Source organism: Nerophis ophidion, linkage group LG12 (assembly GCF_033978795.1).
Source record: "Nerophis ophidion isolate RoL-2023_Sa linkage group LG12, RoL_Noph_v1.0, whole genome shotgun sequence".
NCBI lineage: Eukaryota > Metazoa > Chordata > Actinopteri > Syngnathiformes > Syngnathidae > Nerophis > Nerophis ophidion.
Window position 1 is genome coordinate 7,662,174 of NC_084622.1, and position 23,900 is coordinate 7,686,073.

The 23,900-nt window shown below is 41.0% G+C and overlaps 1 protein-coding gene across 1 annotated transcript in view; it reads left to right on the forward strand.

Moving 5' to 3' along the window:
- The window catches only part of LOC133562925 (A disintegrin and metalloproteinase with thrombospondin motifs 20-like), a 454,296-nt gene that overhangs the window by 243,594 nt on the left and 186,802 nt on the right, over nucleotides 1–23,900 (forward strand). The window contains exon 12 of the mRNA XM_061916762.1: nucleotides 23,696–23,841. Coding sequence (XP_061772746.1) covers nucleotides 23,696–23,841 — 146 coding nt within the window. The remainder of the gene's footprint in view (nucleotides 1–23,695; nucleotides 23,842–23,900) is intronic.

The following is a 23,900-nucleotide window of genomic DNA, read 5'->3' on the forward strand; positions in this document are numbered from 1 at the left end:
TATCGTTGCAAATGCATCTGCAGGTTATCCATACATCTCTGTGCCATGTCTGCTTTAGCAATGCCGGTAAATAGCATGTTCGCGTCGATTAGCGTAGCATGTTAGCATCAATTAGCGTAGCATGTTAGCATCGATTAGCTGGCAGTCACCCCGCGACCAAATATGTCTGATTAGCACATAAGTCAACATCAACAAAACTCACATTTGTGATTTGGTTGACTTTATCGTTGCAAATGCATCTGCAGGTTATCCATACATCTCTGTGCCATGTTTGTCATCGCCGGTCAAATGTGGCGACACTTTGGCACATTCAATGGGGGTCTGGCGGCAGACACTTTCGCATCTTCGGGCCAGTGGTGCAACTTGAATCCCTCCCTGTTAGTGTTGTTACACCCTCTAAGGTTCCAAAAAATAGTTGAAAAAACGGAAAATAACAGAGCTGAGACCCGGTGTTTGTAATGTCTTGAAAATGAATATGGCGGCTGTATTACCTCGGCGACATCACATTCTGACGTCATCGCCTCCAGAGCGATAAACAGAAAGGCGTTTAATTCGCAAAAATTCACCCATTTGGAGTTTGGAAATCGGTTAAAAAAATATATGGTCTTTTTTCTGCACCATCAAGGTATATATTGACGCTTACATAGGTCTGGTGATAATGTTCCCCTTTAATTATTGCTCAGTTTGCTACACTGATTTGCTTTAACACTGAATATGGAAAAAGCAACGCTTACATAACTTAATAGTGCAAAATCAACTTTAAAAAAACAAACGAAAAAACATCAATGTATATAAAAAAAATGTAAATGAAAAATTGAATGCCTATTTTCTATTTGCAGCCTTCTGAGGTAAATATCAACATTAACTTTTTCCACAGGCGAATACATTTGAAAATAAAGTAACAATGAATAAATCAACCATTCAAGCCTTTTTACTGCTCAGTTTGCGACATATGGTTGTTGGTAGCAAGCGGTGTATATTGTAGCGTCCCGGAAGAGTTAGTGCTGCAAGGGGTTCTGGGTATTTGTACTGTTGTGTTTATGTTGTGTTACGGTGCGGATGTTCTCCCGAAAATTTGTTCGTCATTCTTGCTTGGTGTGGATCTACAGTGTGGCGCATTTTTGTAACAGTGTTAAAGTTGTTTATACGGCCACCCTTAGTGTGACCTGTATGGCTTTTGAATAAGTATGCAATGCATTCACTTAAGTGTATTGAAAAGCCGCATTTATTATGTGAATGGGCCGGCACGCTGTTTGTAAGGAGGAAAACCGGACATGACGACAGGTTGTGGAAGACGCTAAAGGCAGTGCCTTTAAGGCACGCCCCCAATATTGTTGTACGGGTAGAAATCGGGAGAAATTTGGGAGAATTTTTGCCCCGTGAAATTTTTGGGAGGGGCACTGAAATTCGGGAGTCTCCCGGGAAAATTAGGAGGGTTGGCAAGTATGAGTATTAGCGGTGAATGCGGTGTACCGGCGGGCCTGCTCTAATGTTAATTGGAAATTGCCTCAAGGGCCAAATGAAATTACATGGCGGGCCAAATTTGGCCCATGGGCCAGAGTTTGACACCCATGATCTAAAAGATCTAAAAAAGGCCAGATTGAAAAGCTTAACGGGCCGCATGTGGCCCCTGGGCCTTAAATTGCCCAGGTCTGGTGTAAAGTAATATACTGTATTATAACACTGATTACAGTCATACCGCAACTTATGAGCATAATTGTTTTTTCACTCAAAACACTTGTATTTAAAATACAAATTGGAATGAATGGAAATCAGTTTTATTGGCACATGGGCCCTCCAAAACAATACACTTTTAACTTCTAACATGCCTTTTAAGAAGAAAAACTCACTTTTAGATAAGAAATGAACTACTAACAATTACATGAGTTGTATGATGAAATATATTAATAATGTATAGCAGGGGTCACCAACGCGGTGCCCGCGGGCACCAGGTAGCCCGTAAGGACCAGATGAATAGCCCGCTGGCCTGTTCTAAAAATAGCTCAAATAGCAGCACTTACCAGTGAGCTGCCTCTATTTTTTATTTATTTACTAGCAAGCTGGTCTCGCTTTGCTCGACATTTTTAATTCTAAGAGGGACAAAACTCAAATAGAATTTGAAAATCCAAGAAAATGTTTTAAAGAATTGGTCTTCACTTGTTTATATAAATTCATTTCTTTTTTTTACTTTGCTTCTTATAACTTTCAGTAAGACAATTTTAGAGAAAAATACAACTTTAAAAATGATTTTAGGATTTTGTAACACATATACCTTTTTACCTTTTAAATGAATTCCTCTTTTTTCCTGACAATTTAAATCAATTTTCATTTTTTTTAATTTTTTTTTTATTATAAACAATAAGTACATTTTAATTTAATTCTTCATTTTAGCTTCTTCAAACTTATGATTAAAATTCCAAAAAAATATTCTGGCAAATCTAGAAAATCTGTAGAATCAAATTTAAATCTTATTTCAAAGTCTGATGAATTTCTTTTAACATTTTTGTTCTGGAAAATCTAGAAGAAATAATGATTTGCCCTTGTTATATATTATAATAATGTGCGGATTGGATTTTAACCTATTTAAAACATGTCCTCAAAATTCAAAAATTAATTTTAAAAATTTAAAATTAAAGATAAACTATGTTTCAAACTTTAATTTTCATTTTTTTCGTGTTTTCTCCTCTTTTAAACCGTTCGATTAAGTGTTTTTTTCATCATTTATTCCATACAAAAAACCTTCGTAAAAGGAAAAAAAAATGTACGACGGACTGACGGACAGACAGAAATACCCATTTTTTTTTATATATATAGATTAATTTATTATAGGTAAATTGAGCAAATTGGCTATTTCTGGCAATTTATTTAAGTGTGTATCAAACTGGTAGCCCTTTGCATTATTCAGTACCCAAGAAGTAGCTCTTGGTTTCAAAAAGGTTGGTGACCCCTGATGTATAGTGTTTACCTTGTAGAGTGTGCTATTACAGTACCTCCTTCCTGCTGCTTCTCAGTCAAACACCATCAGCAGCTTTTCCATATTTTCATGGATAAATGTCCGCCGTTTAAAAATATTTTTAACATTCTTGGCTGGTGGTAGACTCATTCTGCTTACGCCTTGCCAAGTTCAAGACAGTCTCTGTCATGTTATTGATGATTTATTTCTTGTTGTCAATGAATTTCATCCACTTCTTCCTCTCACCTGTCCATCACGGTGGTTGGAAAACAAAGTTATGTCGATATTTGGCTTTAAGCAAATGCTAGCGAGTAAGACCAGATGTTTTGGTCAGATCTGTGACATTTACTACGCCAACTAATGGCATAGATGCTTGTAATTCCAATATTTGCTTGCACTTCAAAGCAAACACTCTTAAGTTGAGGAACCCCTGTATTTTTATTTCCAAAATGAAAGAGAAACAAATTAAAAAACTACATTTTGAGACTTGGATGTTTTTACGAGCCCAAACACCTCCTGGAAAGAAGAGGGTCAAGATATCGAAAACTACAAGAGGTTGTCTCGGGTCATAACGTCATGGCTGTCTTAAGTTCCCAATAATTTCTACAACTCTTTTTTTTTTTTTGTGATAGAGTGATTGGTCACAAAAAACATTAATGGAGATTGCTTCTTTTATTCATTTCTTATGAAAATGTGACCAAATCTGCTGGGTCAAAAGTATACATACAGCAATGTTAATATTTGCTTACATGTCCCTTGCCAAGTTTCACTGCAATAAGGCGCTTTTGGTAGCGTGAATTATATTTTATATAGCACTTTTCTCTAGTGACTCAAAGCGCCTTTACATAGTGAAACCCAATATCTAAGTTACATTTAAACCAGTGTGGGTGGCACTGGGAGAAGGTGGGTAAAGAGTCTTGCCCCAAGGACACACAGCAGTGACTAGGATGGCGGAAGCGGGGATCGAACCTGGATCCCTCAAGTTGCTGGCACGGCCACTCTACCAACCGAGCTATACCGCCCCATGGTAGCCATCCACAAGCTTCTGGCATTTTCTGGTTGAATTTTTCACCACTCCTCTTGACAAAATTGGTGCAGTTCAGCTAAATTTGTTGGTTTTCTGGCATGGACTTGTTTCTTCAGAACCACAGAACATTCCTACGGAAGATCTAATGTAGGAGTCATTTGATGTGTGATGTCAGATGAAAGAAAAAAATGAGCTGTTTGGCCACAAATCCCAGCAATATGTTTGGAGGAGAAAAGGTGAGGCCTTTAGTCCCAGGAACACCATGCCTACCGTCCATATTTGCCACCTTCAATGTGTATTTATATAGCCCTAAATCACAAGTGTCTCAAAGGGCAAGCCACGACGACATCCATGGTTCAGAGCCCACAAAAGGGCAAGAAAAAACTAACAACCCAGTGGGACGTCAATGTGAATGACTACGAGAAACCTTGGTGAGGACCGCAGATATGGGTCCCCACATTTAAGACAGCCATGACATTCAAGTTAAAGTACCAATGATTGTCACACACACACTAAGTGCGGTGAAATTTGTCCTCTGCATTTGAACGATCCCTTTGTTGACGCCCTGGGAAGTGAGGGGAGCAGTGAGCAGCAGCAGTGGCTGTGCCCAGGAATCATTTTTGGTGGTTGAACCCCCAATTCCAATCCTTGATGCTGAGTGCCAAGCAGGGAGGTAATGGGTTCCATTTTTATAGTCTTTGGTATGACTTGGCCGGGGTTTGAACTCACAACCTACCGATCCCAAGGCAGGCATTCTAACCACTAGGCCACTGAGTAAGGAAAAGTAACTTCAATATGAGGCCCGGTGAACAAGTTTGGACCCAAATCATGGTCCCAATACGGAAAAACCTTGCATCGAATAGAGAGCCAAATACTAGAGTCCGTGAACATTGCTCCAAAGTCAGTTTTTTTTTTATTTTTTTATTTAACCTACATACAAACTTAAACATTGACAGGTCCAAAGGCAGCAATATATGATAAAACAAGACGGCAGCTAAAGAACACTTCCCTGTTCATCCCCGAAAAAACCCGCCATGTGAACAGCTGATTTTAAGACTTCCGGCGCTAACGTAAGACAGCCCACGTTGTCTTACTTGGCCATTAACAGTTAAAGTTAAAGTACCAATGATTGTCACCCATGCACTAGGTGTGGTGAAATTATTCTCTGCATTTGACCCATCATCCTTGATCACCCCCTGGGAGGTGAGGGGAGCAGTGAGCAGCAGATGTGGCTGCGCCCGGGAATCATTTTTGTTGATTTAACCCCCAATTCCAACATTTGATAATGAGTGCCAAGCAGGGAGGTAATGGGTCCTACTTTTATAGTCTTTGGTATGACTCGGGTGGGGTTTGAACTCCCAACCTACCAATCCCAGAGCAGACATTGTAACTACTAGGCCACTGAGTAAGGAAAATGAACTTCCATATGAGGACCGGTGAACAAGTCCGGACCCAAATCATGGTCCCAATGCGGAAAAACATTGCATCGAATAGAGAGCCTAATACTAGAGTCCGTGAACATTGCTCCAAAGTCAGGATTTTTTTTGTTGATTTAACTTACATACAAAAGTAAACATCGAGCGCAGCAATATATAATAAAACAAGACGGCAACTAAAGAAGGACTTCCCTGTTCATCCCCGAAAAACCCGCCATGTGAACAGCTGATTTTACGACTTCCGGCGCTGACGTAAGACAGCCCACGTTGTCTTACGTGGCCATTAACAGTTAAAGTTAAAGTACCAATGATTGTCACACACACACTAGGTGTGGCAAAATTATTCTCTGCATTTGACCCATCACCCTTGATCACCCCCCTGGGAGGTGAGGGGAGCACTGGGCAGCAGTGGTGGCCACGCCCGGGAATCATTTTTGGTGATTTAACCCCCAATTCCAACCCTTGATGCTGAGTGCCAAGCAGGGAGGTAATGGGTCCTATTTTTGGTATGACTCGGCCGGGGTTTGAACTCCCAACCTACCAATCCCAGGGCAGACATTCCAACCACAAGGCCCCTGAATAAGTAAAAATAGCTTCCATATGAGGACTGGTGAACAAGTTCGGACCCAAATCATGGTCCCAATGCGGAAAAACATTGCATCGAATAGAGAGCCTAATACTAGAGTCCGTGAACATTGCTCCAAAGTCAGGATTTTTTTTGTTGATTTAACTTACATACAAAAGTAAACATCGAGCGCAGCAATATATAATAAAACAAAACGGCAACTAAAGAAGGACTTCCCTGTTCATCCCCGGAAAAACCCGCCATGTGAACAGCTGATTTTACGAATTCCTGCACTGAGTAAGACAGCCCGCGTTGTCTTACCCGGCCATTAACAGTTAAAGTACTAATGATTGTCACCCACGCACTAGGTGTGGCAAAATTATTCTCTGCATTTGACCCATCACCCTTGATCACCCCCTGGGAGGTGAGGGGAGCAGTGGGCAGCAGTAGGGGCCACGTCCGGGAATCATTTTTGTTGATTTAACCCCCAATTCCAACCTTTGATGCTGAGTGCCAAGCAAGGAGGTAATGGGTCCTATTTTTATAGTCTTTGGTATGACTCGGCCGGGGTTTGAACTCCCAACCTACCAATCCCAGAGCAAACATTCTAACCACTAGGCCACTGAGTAAGGAAAAGTAGCTTCCACAGGAGGACGGGTGAACAAGTTCGAACCCAAATCATGGTCCCAATTCGGATAAACATTGCATCTAATTGAGAGCCAAATACTAGAGTCCATGAACATTGCTCCAAAGTCAGGATGTTTTGTCGTTGATTTAACCTACATACAAACGTAAACAGCGACAGGTCCAAAGGCAGCAATATATGATAAAACAAGACAACAGCTAAAGAAGGACTTCCCTGTTCATCCCCGAAAAAACCCGGCATGTGAACAGCTGACGTAAGACAGCCCGCATTGTCTTACGTGGCCATTAACAGTTAAAGTTAAAGTACCAATGATTGTCACTCACACACTAGGTGTGGTGAAATTATTCTCTGCATTTGACCCATCACCCTTGATCACCCCCTGGGAGGTGAGAGGAGCGGTGGGCAGCAGTGGTGGCCACGCCCGGGAATCATGTTTTGTTGATTCAACCCCCAATTCCATCCCTTGATGCTGAGTGCCAAGCAGGGAGGTAATGGGTCCTATTTTTGGTATGACTCGGCCGGGGTTTGAACTCCCAACCTACCAATCCCAGGGCAGACATTCTAACCACTATGCCACTGAGTAAGGAAAAGTAGCTTCCATATGAGGACCGGTGAACAAGTTCGGACCCAAATCATGGTCCCAATACGGAAGAACCTTGCATTGAATAGAGAGCCAAATACTAGAGTCCGTGAACATTGCTCCAAAGTCAGGATTATTTTTTTGTTGATTTAACCTACATACGAAAGTAAATATCGAGCGCAGCAATATATGATCAAACAAGAAGGCAGCTAAAGAACACTTCCCTGTTCATCCCCGAAAAAACCCGCCATGTGAACAGCTGATTTTACGACTTCCGGCGCTGACGTAAGACAGCCCGCGTTGTCTTACGTGTCCATTAACAGTTAAAGTACCAATGATTGTCACACACACAGTAGGTGTGGTGAAATTATTCTCTGCATTGGACCCATCACCCTTGATCACCCCCTGGGAGGTGAGGGGAGCAGTGGGCAGCAGTGGTGGCCAGGCCAGGGAATAATTTTTGGTGATTTAACCCCCAATTCCAACCCTTGATGCTGAGTGCCAAGCTGGGAGGTAACGGGTCCTATTTTTATAGTCCTTGGTATGACAGACACTCTAACCACTAGGCCATTGAGTAAGGAAAAGTAGCTTCCACATGATGACCGGTGAACAAGTTCGGACCCAAATCATGGTCCCAATACGGAAAAACATTGCATCGAATAGAGAGCCTAATACTAAAGTCCGTGAACATTGCTCCAAAGTCAGGATTTTTTGGGGTTTATTTAACCTACATACAAAAGTAAACATCGAGCGCAGCAATATATGATAAAACAAGACGGCAGCTAAAGAAGGACTTCCCTGTTCATCCCCGAAAAAACCCGCCATGTGAACAGCTGATTTTACGACTTCCGGCACTGACGTAAGACAGCCCGCGTTGTCTTACTTGGCCATTAACAGTTAAAGTACCAATGATTGTCACACACACACTAGGTGTGGTGAAATTATTCTCTGCATTTGACCCATCACCCTTGATCACCCCCTGGGAGTTGAGGGGAGCAGTGAGCAGCAGAGGTGGCCACGCCCGGGAATCATTTTTGGTGATTTAACCCCCAATTCCAACCCTTGATGCTGAGTGCCAAGCAGGGAGGTAACGGGTCCTATTTTTATAGTCTTTGGTATGACAGACATTCTAACCATTAGGCCACTGGGTAAGGAAAAGTAGCTTCCACATGAGGACCGGTGAACAAGTTCGGACCCAAATCATGGTCCCAATACGGAAAAACATTGCATCGAATAGAGAGCCTAATACTAGAGTCCGTGAACATTGCTCCAGTCAGGATTTTTTTTGGTTTATTTAACCTACATACAAAAGTAAACATCGAGCGCAGCAATATATGATAAAACAAGACGGCAGCTAAAGAAGGACTTCCCTGTTCATCCCCGAAAAAACCCTCCATGTGAACAGCTGATTTTACGACTTCCGGCGCTGACGTAAGACAGCGCGCGTTGTCTTACTTGGCCATTAACAGTTAAAGTACCAATGATTGTCACACACACACTAGGTGTGGTGAAATTATTCTCTGCATTTGACCCATCACCCTTGATCACCCCCTGGGAGGTGAGGGGAGCAGTGGGCAGCAGTGGTGGCCACGCCCGGGAATCATTTTTGCTGATTTAACCCCCAATTCCAACCCTTGATGCTGAGTGCCAAGCAGGGAGGTAATGGGTCCTATTTGTAGTATTACTCGGCCGGGGTTTGAACTCCCAACCTACCAATCCCAGGGCAGACATTCTAACCACAAGGCCCCTGAGTAAGGAAAAGGAGCTTACATATGAGGACCCAAGTTTGGACCCAAATCATGGTCTCAATATGGAAAAACATTGCATCTAATAGAGAGCCAAATACTACAGTCCGTGAACATTGCTCCAAAGTCAGGTCTACTCTAACCACTAGGCCACTGAATATTATGTTCTTTACTTTTGAGCAGAATGCCCTATTGAGCATCAACAGTGGCGGTCTTGACAAGTGACTCCAGATGGTGTCTGTCGTCAGCGTGCATTGTCGCAAACCCTTTCTTGGCCGCGGGGCGCCAGGGACCAGAGTCGCCCAAAGTGAACTCAGGAACCCGACGAGTCACGAGAAGAGACGGCCGCGACATGAAAGGTGAAGCCTCGTTGTCAAAATGAAAGAGCGGAGGGCTTTTTTAAAATAAGCCGCCGCCTTCTCATTCCTGCAGTGATGTATGGCTCGCCTTCCCACACGCGGCACTCCCCGCCGCAGTTACAGTTCCCCCCGCCAATTACAGGGCGCTCCCGTCCAAAGCAGCCAGCCCACGAGCTCCGAGCAGATGCTGCCGTCCTCGGATATTATCCCCGACTGTCCCGGGGTTTGCCGCTTGGCTTCATTCAGCGTTCACTTGGAGCGGGCATGTTTTTATTTCCAAAACTTTTACGTCCTACATGGGGGCACTGGTTCTCCGTGAGTGAGTTTTTATGAAATTCCTCATTTGAAACACATGCTTGTCACAGCTGGACAGGCACTCACCAGGCCGTTCAAACGTCTCACCGCAAACTGGAATGAAGGCACATTTTGACAGTCTGTCGAGGAAAAGTCCCGTTTTTACCCCTGCTCAGTTTTTTAAATGCAAATTGGAATTGACTGGCCTGTCCATTTGTTCCCAGTCAGACCTTATAGGGCTCAATCATAACTCATTGGCCTATAAACTGCCTCCAGGAACATTAAATGAAACCTATGCATTTTTATGTGTGTGTATTAACTGGACATGTCCAATAATACCGGCAACCCGATGTCCTGGCGGGGTGTGCCAGGCCCCAACCTCGAAGTCAGTGACAAGTGCGTAGATGGCCCACTTGGGCCTTGTTAGATGGCCCAGGTGGGACTTCCACACAACTGTCGCTGACTTCGAGGCCAGTCCTGGCACACCTCGCCTCGCTGCAGGCCCACGGGCCACACCCCCTCCACAACATAATTTTTCAGAAATGCACAAATTGCACATTGCTGACACAAAATCTCCTTGTCAGAAGCATCGTAGAAAGTATCCAGTAACAAACGTGTCATAATTCAACTTACTGTGTCAAGCGCTTAGCCCAATTAATTATTATGACCGCTAAGTGTCGCCATTAATCAATTGCCACTCCACTTCAACTTGAAGAAAGTTTAATTCCAGATGGTTAAAAATTTGAGGTGTCCGATAATATAAACAACCCGATGTCCTGGCGGGGTGTGCCAGGACCCAACCTCGAAGTCAGCGACAAGTGCGTTGAAGGTCCACCTGGGCCTTGTCATCTAATCACCTGTCGCTCTGTATAAGCAGCAACCCGGAGGAGAGACGTTGTTGGAGCTGGAGCAGGACGTACATTCACACAGAGACGATTGCTGAAAAGCACTAAAGAGACTTGTTCGGAAAAATCTAACTGTCTTGGAAGAATGAAACGGGCTCGCCTGGAAATGCGTGGTGGTCTGAAAGACCCACTGGAAGTTAACTTCCACAGATTACAGAGCGACAGGTGATTAGATGACAAGGGCCAAATGGGCCATCTACGCACCTGTCGCTGACTTCAAGGCCGGTCCTGGCACACCTCGCCTCGCTGCAGGCCCACTGGCCACGCCCCCTCCACAACATCATTTTTCAGAAATGCACAAATTGCACATCGCTGACAGATACAAAATCTCTTAGTCAGAAGCGTCGTAGAAAGTATCCAGTAACAAACGTGTCATAATTCAACTTACTGTGTCAAGCGCTTAGCCTAATTAGATATTGTGACCACTAAGTGTCGTCATTAATCAATTGCCACTCCACTTCAACTTGAAGAAAGTCCAATTCCAGATGGTTAAAATTAACAGGTCTGGATTCATTTGGTATTCCACTACTGACACCTATACAGCAACAGCCAATTGTGGTAATCACTAACAGTTTCATTTTTAGATTGAGTAGAGCGAACAAATATAGTATTACCCAGTTCCGAGAATGCACTTATGCAATCACCCTGTAAATGTCCAAAGCTAAAACCTGCTAACACCTGCATCAGATTAAAACTGTTCATTAGTTTGCAGTTGAAAAGATGTGTTCATACCACAGAGAGCTGTTGCACCAGTTGGATTGACATGAATCATGGCTGCAACATGAGAAATGTCAGCTTGAACAAAGGAGAGGATTATCAAACTTCTTCAAGACAGTAAATCATCACACATTTTTGCAAAATATGTTGATGGTTACATAGTCAGCTGTGCGTACAAGTACAAACAACAGGGGGAGGTTGTAAAAGGCATGCGTACATCCTCTAAGAACGGTGATCCCAGACTTAAAATCAAGTAAAACCAGGCATACTAAAACAGTAAAAAAAATAAAAAATGATGAAAACATTCATATCTCAAAACACTTTGTAAAAAAGCCAGTTTAAACAAATGTTTTCAATTGAGATTTAAAAGCTTCTACCTCTGTGATGGTATATCAGGATGGTCTAATAATTATTTACGTTCAGAAGGTGTGGATTCATTCGGGATCCCACTTCTGACACCACATTCAGCACCTGCCAAGTGTCTTCTCTAGTAGTGTACAGTATGTGCCAGGATGGTCTAATAATTCACTGCATTCAGAAGGTGTGGATTGATTTGGAATCCCACTTCTGACACCACATTCAGCACCTGCCAAGTGTCTACTCTACTACTGTTTATGTTAGGATAGTCTAATAATACACTGCGTTCAGAAGGTGTGGATTAATTTGGGATCCCACTTCTGACACCACATTCAGCACCTACCAAGTGTCTCTTCTAGTACTGTATATGTCAGGATGGTCTGGTAATACACTGTGTTCAGATGGTGTAGATTCATTCGGGATCCCACTTCTGACACCGCATTCAGAACCTACTAAGTGTCTACTTTAGTACTGTTTATGTGCAGGATGGTCTAATTATACACTGTATTCAGAAGGTGTGGATTCATTTGGGATCCCTTTTCTGACACCATATTCAACACCTCCCAAGTGTCTACTGTAGTACTGTATATGTCAGGATGGTCTGGTAATTCACTGCGTTCAGAAGGTGTGGATTATTTTGGGATCCCACTTCTGACACCACATTCAGCACCTGCCAAGTGCCTACTCTAGTACTGTAAATGTCAGGGAGGTCTGGTAATACACTGTGTTCAGAAGGTGTGGATTCATCCGGGATCCCACTTCTGACACCACAGGTGTCTACTCTAGTACTGTATTTGTCAGGATGGTCTGGTTATTCACTGCGTTCAGAAGGTGTGGATTAATTTGGCATCCCACTTCTGACACCTTATTCAGCACCTGCCAAGTGCCTACTCTAGTACTGTAAATGTCAGGATGGTCTGGTAATACACTGTGTTCAGAAGGTGTGGATTCATTTGGGATCCCACTTCTGACATCACATTCAGTACCTGCTAAGTGTCTACTCTAGTACTGTTTATGTCAGGATGGTCTAATTATACACTGTATTCAGAAGGTGTGGATTCATTTGGGATCCCACTTCTGACACCATATTCAGCACCTGTTAAGTGTTTACTCTATTACTATATTTGTTAAGATGGTCTAATAATTCACTGCATTCAGAAGGTGCTGATTCATTTGGGATCCCACTTCTGACACCACATTCAGCACATGCCAAGTGTCTACTCTAGTACTGTATATGTCAGGATGGTCTGGTAATTCACTGCATTCAGAAGGTGTGGATTAATTTGGGATCCCACTTCTGACACCACATTCAGCACCTGCCAAGTGCCTACTCTAGTACTGTAAATGTCAGGAATGTCTGGTAATTTACTGCGTTCAGAAGGTGTGGATACATTCGGGATCCCACTTCTGACACCACATTCAGCACCTGCCAAGTGTCTACTCTAGTACTGTATATGTCAGGGTGGTCTAATAATTCACTGCGTTCAGGTGTGGAATCATTTGGGATCCCACTTCTGACACCACTTTCAGCAGCTGCCAAGTGTTAACTCTTTGATCTTTGTTGTTGTTTTTATTTAATTTATTTTATTGTTTGTATTTTGTACGGTGTCCTTGAGTGCCCAGAAAGGCGCCTTATAAGTGAAATGTATTAATATTATTATTTGTATGATTATTTTTACTCTAGTACCGTTTGTCAGGATAGTCTTATAATACACTGCGTTCAGAATGTCTGGATTCATTTGGGATCCCACTTCTGACACCGTATTCAGCACCTGCCAAGTGTTTACTCTACTACTATTTTTGTCAAGATGGTCGTATACTTCATTGCATTTAGAAGGTGTTGATTCATTTGGATCCAACTTCTGACACCACACTCAGCAGCTGCCAAGTGTTTACTCTTTGACATGCTGTTTTTAACCAAATTGATTGTATTGTTTTGATTTTGTAGGGTGTCCTTGAGTGCCCAGAAAGGCGCCGTATAAATGATATGTATTATTATTATTATTATTATTACTACTCTAGTAACATTTGTCAGGATAGTCTAATAATACACTGCGTTCAGAAAGTGTGGATTCATTTGGGATCCCACTTATGACACCACATTCAGCACCTACTCTAGTACTGGATATGGCAGGATGGTCTGGTACTTCACTGCGTTCAAAAGGTGTGGATTCATTTGGGATCCCACTTCTGATGCCACATTCAGCACCTACCAAGTGTCTGCTCTCGTACTGTTTATGTCAGGCTGGTCAAAGTCCCCGCCTTAAGGTCACAGTTTCTGCTGAAGACGTGGATTGATTTTGCATCCCGCTTCTGACACCATGTTGAGCTCCATCGAGTGGTGCACCAAACAGTTTAGGATAGCGCTGCCGTTAGGTTGCAGTTTCCTCCGTCGACATGGATTAATTTGGGATCCAACCTCTGACAGAATCCAAGTCACACATAATGTAACGTAACATGGTTCCCATGCCAATTTTGAATTCAACCCTCCTCTTCCCTTCTGTCTTTCGTCACCAACATCACCATTTGAAGACAAACAAAGGCCAGTAAAGAGTCCAATGCCTCTGAGGTGTACACAGGCTTTGGTGGTGTCTCCGACAGACAACTCCCCCCTCATGTTTGACACTTCTTTGGCGGTGGCTGGACTGTTTGGGGAAAAGGGAGGTCTGGAATAGATGTAGGGAGGAGGTGGTGATGGGAATGGGCTCTCTTTGAGGCAGAGAAGAGCTTTTGTTGTGAGAAAAGCAAGGTGACATGCTTTTGATTATACAAAACCCAAAACCAGTGAAGTTGGTACGTTGTGTAAATGGTAAATAAATCATTTTCAGTGTTTCCCACACTTTAATTTATTTGTGGCGGCCCGCCACGAAAGAATTATGGCCGCCACAAAAACAAACAAAAAAAAACATATATAATAAAATATAGTTGTTGTTTTTTTTCAGTTTTTGACTCTCTCGACCGCTCATAAAAGCAATGGGACTCTGTCTGTGAATGGAGCTTGTAGTTACATATTATATAAATATGTAAATATGATATAAATTTATATATCGACTGGCAAACACAATAGTTCAGGATATCAGTCACCCGCTACACAAATACATAATCCCACCACCATCAGGGCGCAGGTACAGAACAAACAAATTCTGGAGGGCCCGCCTCAGGAAAAGCCTTATCCCTGCAGCTATAGCCGCACTAAACAGCAGGCCTGGCCGACCCGTCTGATGAAGCCTGTAAATGTGTTGGTCATGTATGATGTCTTTTTGTTATTTTTGTTTTGTGATGTGCAATGTCTAAATGTTTGAATGTACGGCAGTGAAAATGAATTTCCCCACGGGGACCAATAAATCTAAATCTAATATGAATCTGTACATAAAGTGTTGTCTGACCAAACCACCACAAATAGATGCCTGACCTGTAGGAAACACTGCTTTTCAACTCATATTCAATTGAATAGACTGCAAAGACAAGATATTTAAGGCTAAAACTTACAAATTTAGGATTTTTTTGGGGGCAAATAATCATTAACTTAGAATTTAATGGTAGCAACACATTGAACAGGGCATTTTTACCACTGTGTTACATGGCCTTTCCTTTTAACAACACTCAGTAAACGTTTGGGAACTGAGGAGACCAATTTTTGAAGCTTTTCAGGTGGAGTTCTTTCCCATTCTTGCTTGATGTACAGCTTAAGTTGTTGAAAAGTCTGGGGTCTCCGTTGTGGTTTTTTAAGCTTCATAATAATCCACACATTTTCAATGGGAGATATTTCTGGACTAAAGATAGGCCAGTCTAGTACCCGCGCTCATTTACTATAAAGCCACGCTTTTGTAACACGTGACTTGGCATTATCTTGTTGAAATAAGCAGGGGTGTTGTTTTTTCACGGGACACATTTCCGGTGTTGTTGTTTCCGGATGAGGAGGTGCTGCTCCGTTATTGATTAAAGTAAAGTCTGAATGTCATTAAAACAGTTAGCTCCATCTTTTGACACTTCTTCCACTCCCGTCCTTGCACGCTACACAGCTACAACAAAGATGACGGGGAGAAGACGCTGCCGAAGGTGAGCCACGTAAATAAGACCGCCCACAAAACGGCGCATCCGGAAGCGACTTGAAGATGATCTGTAAAACATTACCTATGCAACATTTTGACCAACTATCATTACATGTTATGTAGACCACAAGGAAGTATTTTAAATTTAGAAAAAAATATATATATTAATATGATTCTTTTAATGTGCCCTATAATCCAGTGCGCCTAATATATGAAAGAAGATAAAAAATATACCATTCATACACACTTAAATAAATTGCCAGAAATACCCAATTTGCTCAATTTACCTTTAATAAATAAATCTATATACAGTATATATATAAAAAAAAGGGTATTTCTGTCTGTTATTCCGTCGTACATTTTTTTCCCTTTTATGGAAGGTTTTTTGTAGAGAATAAATGATAAAAAAAACACTTCATTGAACGGTTTAAAAGAGGAGAAAACACACAAAAAAAGGAAAATTAAATTTTGAAACATAGTTTATCTTCAATTACAACTCTTTAAAATTCAACCGAAAAAAATGAAGAGAAAAACTAGTTGATTCGAATCTTTTTGAAAAAATTAAAAAAATAATTTATGGAACATCATTAGTAATTTTTCCAGATTAAGATTAATTTTAGAGTTTTTATGACATGTTTTAAATAGGTTAAAAACCAATCTGCCTTTTGTTAGAATATATAACAAATTGGACCAGGCTATATTTCTCATCATCATTTCTTCTAGATTTTCCAGAACAAACATTTGAAAAGAAATTCAAAAGACTTTGAAATGAGATTTAAATTTGATTCTACAGATTTTCTGGATTTGCCAGAATACATTTTTTGAATTTTAATCATAATAAGTTTGAAGAAATATTTCACAAATATTTTTCGTCAAAAAAACAGAAGCTAAAATGAAGAATTAAATTAAAATGTATTTATTATTCTTTACAATAATAAAAAAAAAAATACTTGAACATTGATTTAAATTGTCAGGGAAGAAGAAGAAGGAATTTAAAAGGTAAAAAGGTATATGTGTTTAAAAATCCCAAAATCATTAAGGTTGTATTTTTTTCTCTAAAATTGTCTTCCTGAAAGTTATAAGAAGCAAAGTAAAAAGATAAATGAATTTATTTAAACAAGTGAAGACCAAGTCTTTAAAATATTTTCTTGGATTTTCCAATTGTATTTGAGTTTTGTCTCTCTTAGAATTAAAAATGTCAAGCAAAGCGAGACCAGCTTGCTAGTAAATAAATAAAATATAAAAAATTGTAGCTGAGATAGGCGCCAGCACCCCCCGCGACCCCAAAAGGGAATAAGCGGTAGAAAATGGATGGAAAATAAAGGCAGCGCACTGGTAAGTACCGCTATTGGAGCTATTTTTAGAACAGGCCAGCGGGCTACTCATCTGGTCCTTACGGGCTACATGGTGCCGCTGTGTAATACAGTATATGCCTTGAGCTCTTATTTTGAAGGCGCTAAGAGCGGAAGTGGTGACAAGAGTTGGAGCGGGATTTTGAAAAAAAAAAAAAAAAAAGTGGTCCTTGCGTAAAACTGGAGCCTCCGTGTATATTAAGTACTTTTATACAGTATAGGCGGCATAATGTAAACCCTCGGTTACACTTATTATGTCATCCTTTTACTTAATATTATGAACTGTTACAGGCGTATTCAATATGCTAATATTGGAAATGGAACTTAAAAGAATGTGGGGGATATCTGGTGACGTCACACGCCACCTGGAGCACCTGTCAGCCACAGCAACGGAGCCGCTTCATGGAAGGATCATCATATTTTTAACCATTTTTGTGGACTTACCATTGGCCTGCGGAGAAGTGGGACGAACAGAAACTCTTACCAGGAGGATTTTGAGTTGGACTGCGCGTTACTGTTACTGTGAGTACGCTGCGGCTTCCAGACATCTGATAGCTTGCCCGTACCTGCGTGTCGCTATGCGCATGTCACAAACAGGGTCGGCAACCATAAATGCTGAAAGAGCTATATTGTATACAAAAAAGTAATCTGGAGCCACCAAAAAATGTAATAACTTATATAAGTGTTATAATGATGGCAACACATGATGTAAGTGGCTATATTAGCCTACTATCAAAATGACTGTCGCAGGCCGACGCAAACCTTCGTTGACAGAAATGTTAAAATGTAATATTTATTCTACACATTTTTACAAAAATTAGTAAAGCTTCCTCAGAGAGTGAGATAAATCCCTGGAAATTACTGGCTTAGAATGGCCAAAGGTACAAATGTGTGTGTCCAAGTTAAATGAAACGTTACGCTGTCTTCTAATGGATTTATTGCCGTCTTTGCAAGCTGGCTAATGTTTGCTGTGGTCTGGAACAACATGGCAAATAAACAACTTTCAGAAATGCAGCCAATGTTACATACAGATAACGTGTCATGAGACATGGAAAAATAAACTAAATACACAGAGGACATAAGTAAAGGAAATTAAATGAGCTCAAATATACCTACAAGATAGATGTATGCAATATGTACATATATCTAGCCTAAATAGCATGTTAGCATCCATTAGCTTGCAGTCATGCAGTGACCAAATATGCCTGATTAGCACTCCAACAAGTCAATAACATCAACAAAGCTCACCTTTGTGCATTCACGCACAGTATAAAACGTTTGGTGGACAAAATGAGACAAAAAAGTGGCTTAAAAGACGTCTTTCTGAGGCAGCGTCGGAGAAAGTTGTACATGTAAACAAACTGTTGCGTCACAGTCCACAACGGTGAGTTCAAGGGCCGCGGAAATTGGTTGGGCAAAACGGCGCTCGCCAAATACTGTCATCAGTGAAGCATACACACAAATACATTATCTGTATGTAATATTGGCTGCATTTCAGATAGTTATAACACTAAAGAAGACATTTAAAGTCATTTTAATAGTAGTCTATTGTCGCAAATATAGACACATCATTTGTTGCTTCCACTTTAATACTTATATAAGACTTTTAAAGTATTTTTTATAGTAGGCTATTATAGGTAATATAGACACATGTGTTGCCCTCATTATAACATTTATATAAAACGTTTAGTCATTTTGATAGTAGGCCGTTGTAGCTACTATAGACACATCATGTGTTTTCTTCATTATAACACTTATATAAGACTTTTAAAGTCATCTTGACAGTAGGCTAATAAAGACACTTACAACACGTGTTTCCTTCATTATAAACTTAAATAAGACTTTTAAAGTCATTTTGATAGTGGGCTATTATAGCTAATATAGACACTTACATCATGTGTTGCCTTCACTATAACACTTTTATTCGACTATTAAAGTATTTTTTTTATAGTAGGCTATATATAGCTAATATAGACACTTGTGTTGCCTTCAATATAACATTTATATAAAACTTTTAAAGTAATTTTGATAGTAGGCTATTGTAGCTAATATAGACACTTACATCACTCAATCAATCAATGTTTATTTATATAGCCCTAAATCACAATTGTCTCAAAGGGCTGCACAAACCACAACAACATCCTCGGTACAGCCCACGTAAGGGCAAGGAAAAACTCACCCCAGTGGGATGTCGACATTGATGACTATGAGAAACCTTGGAGAGGACCATATATGTGGGCATCTCCCCCCCCCCCCTCCAGGGAACCGAAAGCAATGGATGTCGAGCGGATCTAACATGATATTGTGAAAGTCCAATCCATAGTGGATCTAACATAGCCGTGAGAATCTAGACCAAAGTGGATCACCATCATCATGTGTTGTCTTCATTATAACACTTATATTAGACTTTTATAGTCATTTTGATAGTAGGCTAATATAGACACAAGTACATCATGTGTTGCCTTCATTATAACACTTATATAATACTTTTAAAGTCATTTTGACAGTAGGCTAATAGACACATCATGTGTTGCCTTCATTTTAACACTTATATAAGACTTTTGAAGTGATTTTGATTGTAAGGTAATAAAAACACAAGTTGCCTTCATTATAACACTTAAATAAGACTTTTAAAGTCATTTTGGTAGTAGGCTATTGTAACTAATATGGACACTTACATCACGTGTTGCCTACTGAAACCCACTACTACCGACCACACAGTCTGATAGTTTATATATCAATGATGAAATATTAACATTGCAACACATGCCAATACGGCCGGTTTAGTTTACTAAATTACAATTTTAAATTTCCCGTGGAGTTTCTTGTTGAAAACGTCGCAGAATGATGACGCGTGCGCGTGACGTCACGTACTGTAGAGGACATATTAGCGCAGCACCATTTGCGGCTAAAAGTTGTCTATTTTCATCGCGCAATTAAACAGTATTCTGGACATCTGTGTTGCTGAATCTTTTGCAATTTTTTCAATTAATAATGGAGAAGTCCAAGTAGAAAGATGGAGGTGGGAAGCTTTAGCCTTTAGCTACACAAACAGACGGTGTTTCATTGTTTAAAATTCCTGGAGATGAAGCTTTACTATGGATCAGAGCGGTCAAGCGAACATGGTTCCCGACCACTTGTCAACCGGCAGGTTTTGGTGAGAAAATGGTGGTAAAAAGTCGCCTCTTACCGGAGATCAGCTGAGCTTGCGCCATCCATGCAGCCGTGGACACACCCCTACGACTATCAGGTACTATTTAATCTCACTAAAACACTAGCAACACAATAGAAAGATAAGGGATTTTCCAGAATTATCCTAGTAAATGGGTCTAAAAACATCTGAATCCGTCCCAATGCAATCGCCTTTTTTTTTTGTTTGTTTTTTTTTTTTTTTCTATTCCTTTGCTATCAATATCATCATCCACGCACCTTTCATCCTCGCTCAAATTAATGGGGAAATTGTCGTTTTTGGTCAGAATAGCTCTTGCTGCTGGAGGCTCCCATTATAAACAATGTGAGGACGTGAGGACACGGGTGATGTCATCGTCTGCGACTTCCGGTAAAGGCAAGGCTTTTTTATTAGCGACCAAAAGTTGCGAACTTTATTGTCGATGTTCTCTACTAAATCCTTTCAGCAAAAATATGGCAATATCGCGAAATAATCAAGTATGACACATAGAATGGACTTGCTATCCCGGTTTAAATAACAAAATCTCATTTCAGTAGGCCTTTAAATAAGACTTTTAAAGTCATTTTGATAGTAGGCTATTGTAGCTAATATAGACACTACATCATGTGTTGCCTTCATTATAGCGCTTATATAAGACTTTCCATTTTTTGTGCGGGTCCCGACGGATTATTCATCTTGTATTTTTGGTCTAACGCGGCTCTCTCAACATTTTGGGTTGCCGACCCCTGGTCTGGATTATGGAAATGTTTGTGTCTTGCTTGGCTCTTAGCGTCTGTCTGTCATTGTGTGCCGACTCTGGACTCCATCATTGAAGCCCCGCCAGTGTGGAAAACACACATGAGCCAAAGCGGAGCGTGAGCCCGACCAAAGTGTTTTGCACGCCACAGGTGTTTGCTCTCTGTAATGACCGCACATTTATATTGAAGTACTTAGACACAGCCCTGGAGATGACTTTGAATCTCGGCCTCGGTCCTAATCACGGAAAAGTTTTGGTTTTGTTCTATGCAAAGCCAGGCTTTGATTGTCTTGGCGTTGCTCCTGCAGCGATTACAGCTACAAGTCCATTTGTCATCTGGCCCGTAAAAGTAGCAGCTTGTCACTGAGGTGAGTCCAGCAAACATCTGAAGTATTTTAAGTTTCCTTATCAAGATACTGCTGCTCGATGTGTCTGTGTTGCAGCCAGATGCCGTCTTGTCCCGCATTCTTGCAGCGAACACAAGCTGCTTAGGTAGTAGCAAGAATGCAGTTGGGTTACAGGTCGTGATGTCCGATATTGGCTTTTGTGCCGATGTCCGATAATCCGATATTGTCCAACTCTTAATTACCGATTCCGATATCAACCGATATATACAGTCGTGGAATTAACACACTAGTTTGCTTTATTTTGTTGTGATGCCCCGCTGGATGCATTAAACAATGTAACTAGGTTTTCCAAAATAAGTCAACCCAAGTTATGAAGAAAAAATGCCAACATGGCACTGCCATATCCATTATTGAAGTCACAAAGTGCATTATTTTTTATAACATGCCTCAAAACAGCAGCTTGGAATTTGGGACATGTTTTCCCTAAGAAAGCATGAGGAGGTTGGGGGGGATGTATATTGTAGCTTCCCGGAAGAGTTAGTGCTGCAAGGGTCTCTGGGCATTTGTTCTGTTGTGTTTATGTTGTGTTACGGTGCGGATGTTCTCCCGAAATGTGTTTGTCATTCTTGTTCGGTGTGGGTTCACATTGTGGCGCATATTTGTAACAGTGTTAAAGTTGTGTATATGTCTACCCTCAGTGTGACCTGTGTGGCTGCTGACCAAGTATGCCTGGAATTCACTTGTGTGTGTGAAAAGCCGTAGATATTATGTGATTGGGCTGGCACGCAAAGGCAGTGCCTTTAAGGTTTATTGGCACTCTGTACTTGTCAGCAGTGCGTATTCAGAGCGCATGTAATAAATGCTTCAGTGTCGAGCAGATAGGTGTTGAGCAGGTGAGCAAAAGGCAGCGTACTCTCCCCAAATGATAATAAACACCTCCCAGTCAACTACTACTAACATCACTATGAGCCCGTTGACCTACAAACTTAAACTGCAGCTCAGCTCGATCGCCGTTCTGGCCTGAGGTGAAAGCTAATTAGCTTTTAGCGTAACGTTAGCTCATTTTGCTGTGTGTGTGTGTGTGTGTGTGTGTGTGTGTGTGTGTGTTTTACGGACAGAAAAGCTTTGAATGGCAAGGTCCCTGCTATCACATGTTGATAAAAATACAACATTTACATAATAAAAATCAACTACAGGCTTCCCAAATGCTGTAATAAATTAAGCATGATGAGTTGACTTGAAACTGTTTAATGTTGCACTTTTTGTATGTAGAAGAAAGGTTTTGTCATTTTATTTAATCCGAGCAACAATATGAGGCAGTTTAATGTTGATTAATGTGGGCAGAATTATTATAGTGTTCCCAATGTTAAAGGGATAAAGCCATCGTTTACAAATTTGGTAAATAAATAACCAAAAAATGTATATATATATTTTTTTTTACTGTACCGAAAATGAACCGAACCATGACCTCTAAACCGAGGTATGTACTGAACTGAATTTTTTGTGTACCGTTACACCAGGGGTCGGGAACCTTTTGGGCTGAGAGAGCCATACAAGCTAATTATTTTAAAAAGTATTTCCGTGAGAGCCATGTAATAGTTTTTTTAAGACTGAATACAACTAAATGCGTGCATTTTTAAGTAAGACCAACATTTTTTGTGTATAATAAGTCTCTGATTCTTTTTAATAACATTGTTATTCCGAAGCTAACCAACAATAAATAAAATATTTCTTACCATTAACGCGACTTCTTGAACAGGTGCGGTACAAACCGGATGGATGGATTAAAAATGGATGAGAATGTTTTAAATTTTGAACGTTATTTTTGACACTGTGATCACCAACGGAATTATTCATTACTTACCGTGTTAAGCAGTGTCAGCTAAGATTTACCTGAGAGCCAGGTGCAGTCATCAAAAGAGCCACATCTGGCTCTAGAGCCATAGGTTCCCTACCCCTGTGTTACACCCTTTTTGTGAATATAAAACTGCATTTTCACATTAAAATTCTGGCAATTGTGAGATAGACAGTCAGATCGGTGCGGCATCTTCAGTAATGCGGATGCTGTATCGACACCCCCCCTCAACCCCTCCCCTTAGTCCCACAATTGGAAGAGCAAACAGAATCTCCACTCACAGAAACCACCATAAGGTTTTCTATGAGGATGCAACACTAAAGTGGTTTTAAAATGGAGGTAAAAAGTATGATGGTGTCACATCAGACCGTACATACCCCTCCTCTCTTTGGACAGCTGGCGGTACTTGGATGCATTCCTGCAAAGGGGTAAACATGGAATTAGGTTTTTTCTTTTCAAATACAGCTTGATGTAAACACTGGATTAGGAAGTCAAAGAGGGACACCTCCAGTCTTCGCCAGGTGTGCCTTCACTCCATCTTAACGCTATCTGCACGTGTTTGTGATTATCCACTTGCAGTACTGTAGACACGGCATGTGCGTGAACAAGGAGCTGTACCTGCAGCCCATCGATGGGGAATGGGGCCCCTGGGGGCCCTACAGCGCATGTTCCAGGTCCTGCGGCGGAGGGACAAGGAGCACCACCAGAGAATGCAACAAGCCTGAGTAAGAACATTTTGAAGATATTCCAAAAAAACATCTGTCTAAATGATACGCCGTTACCG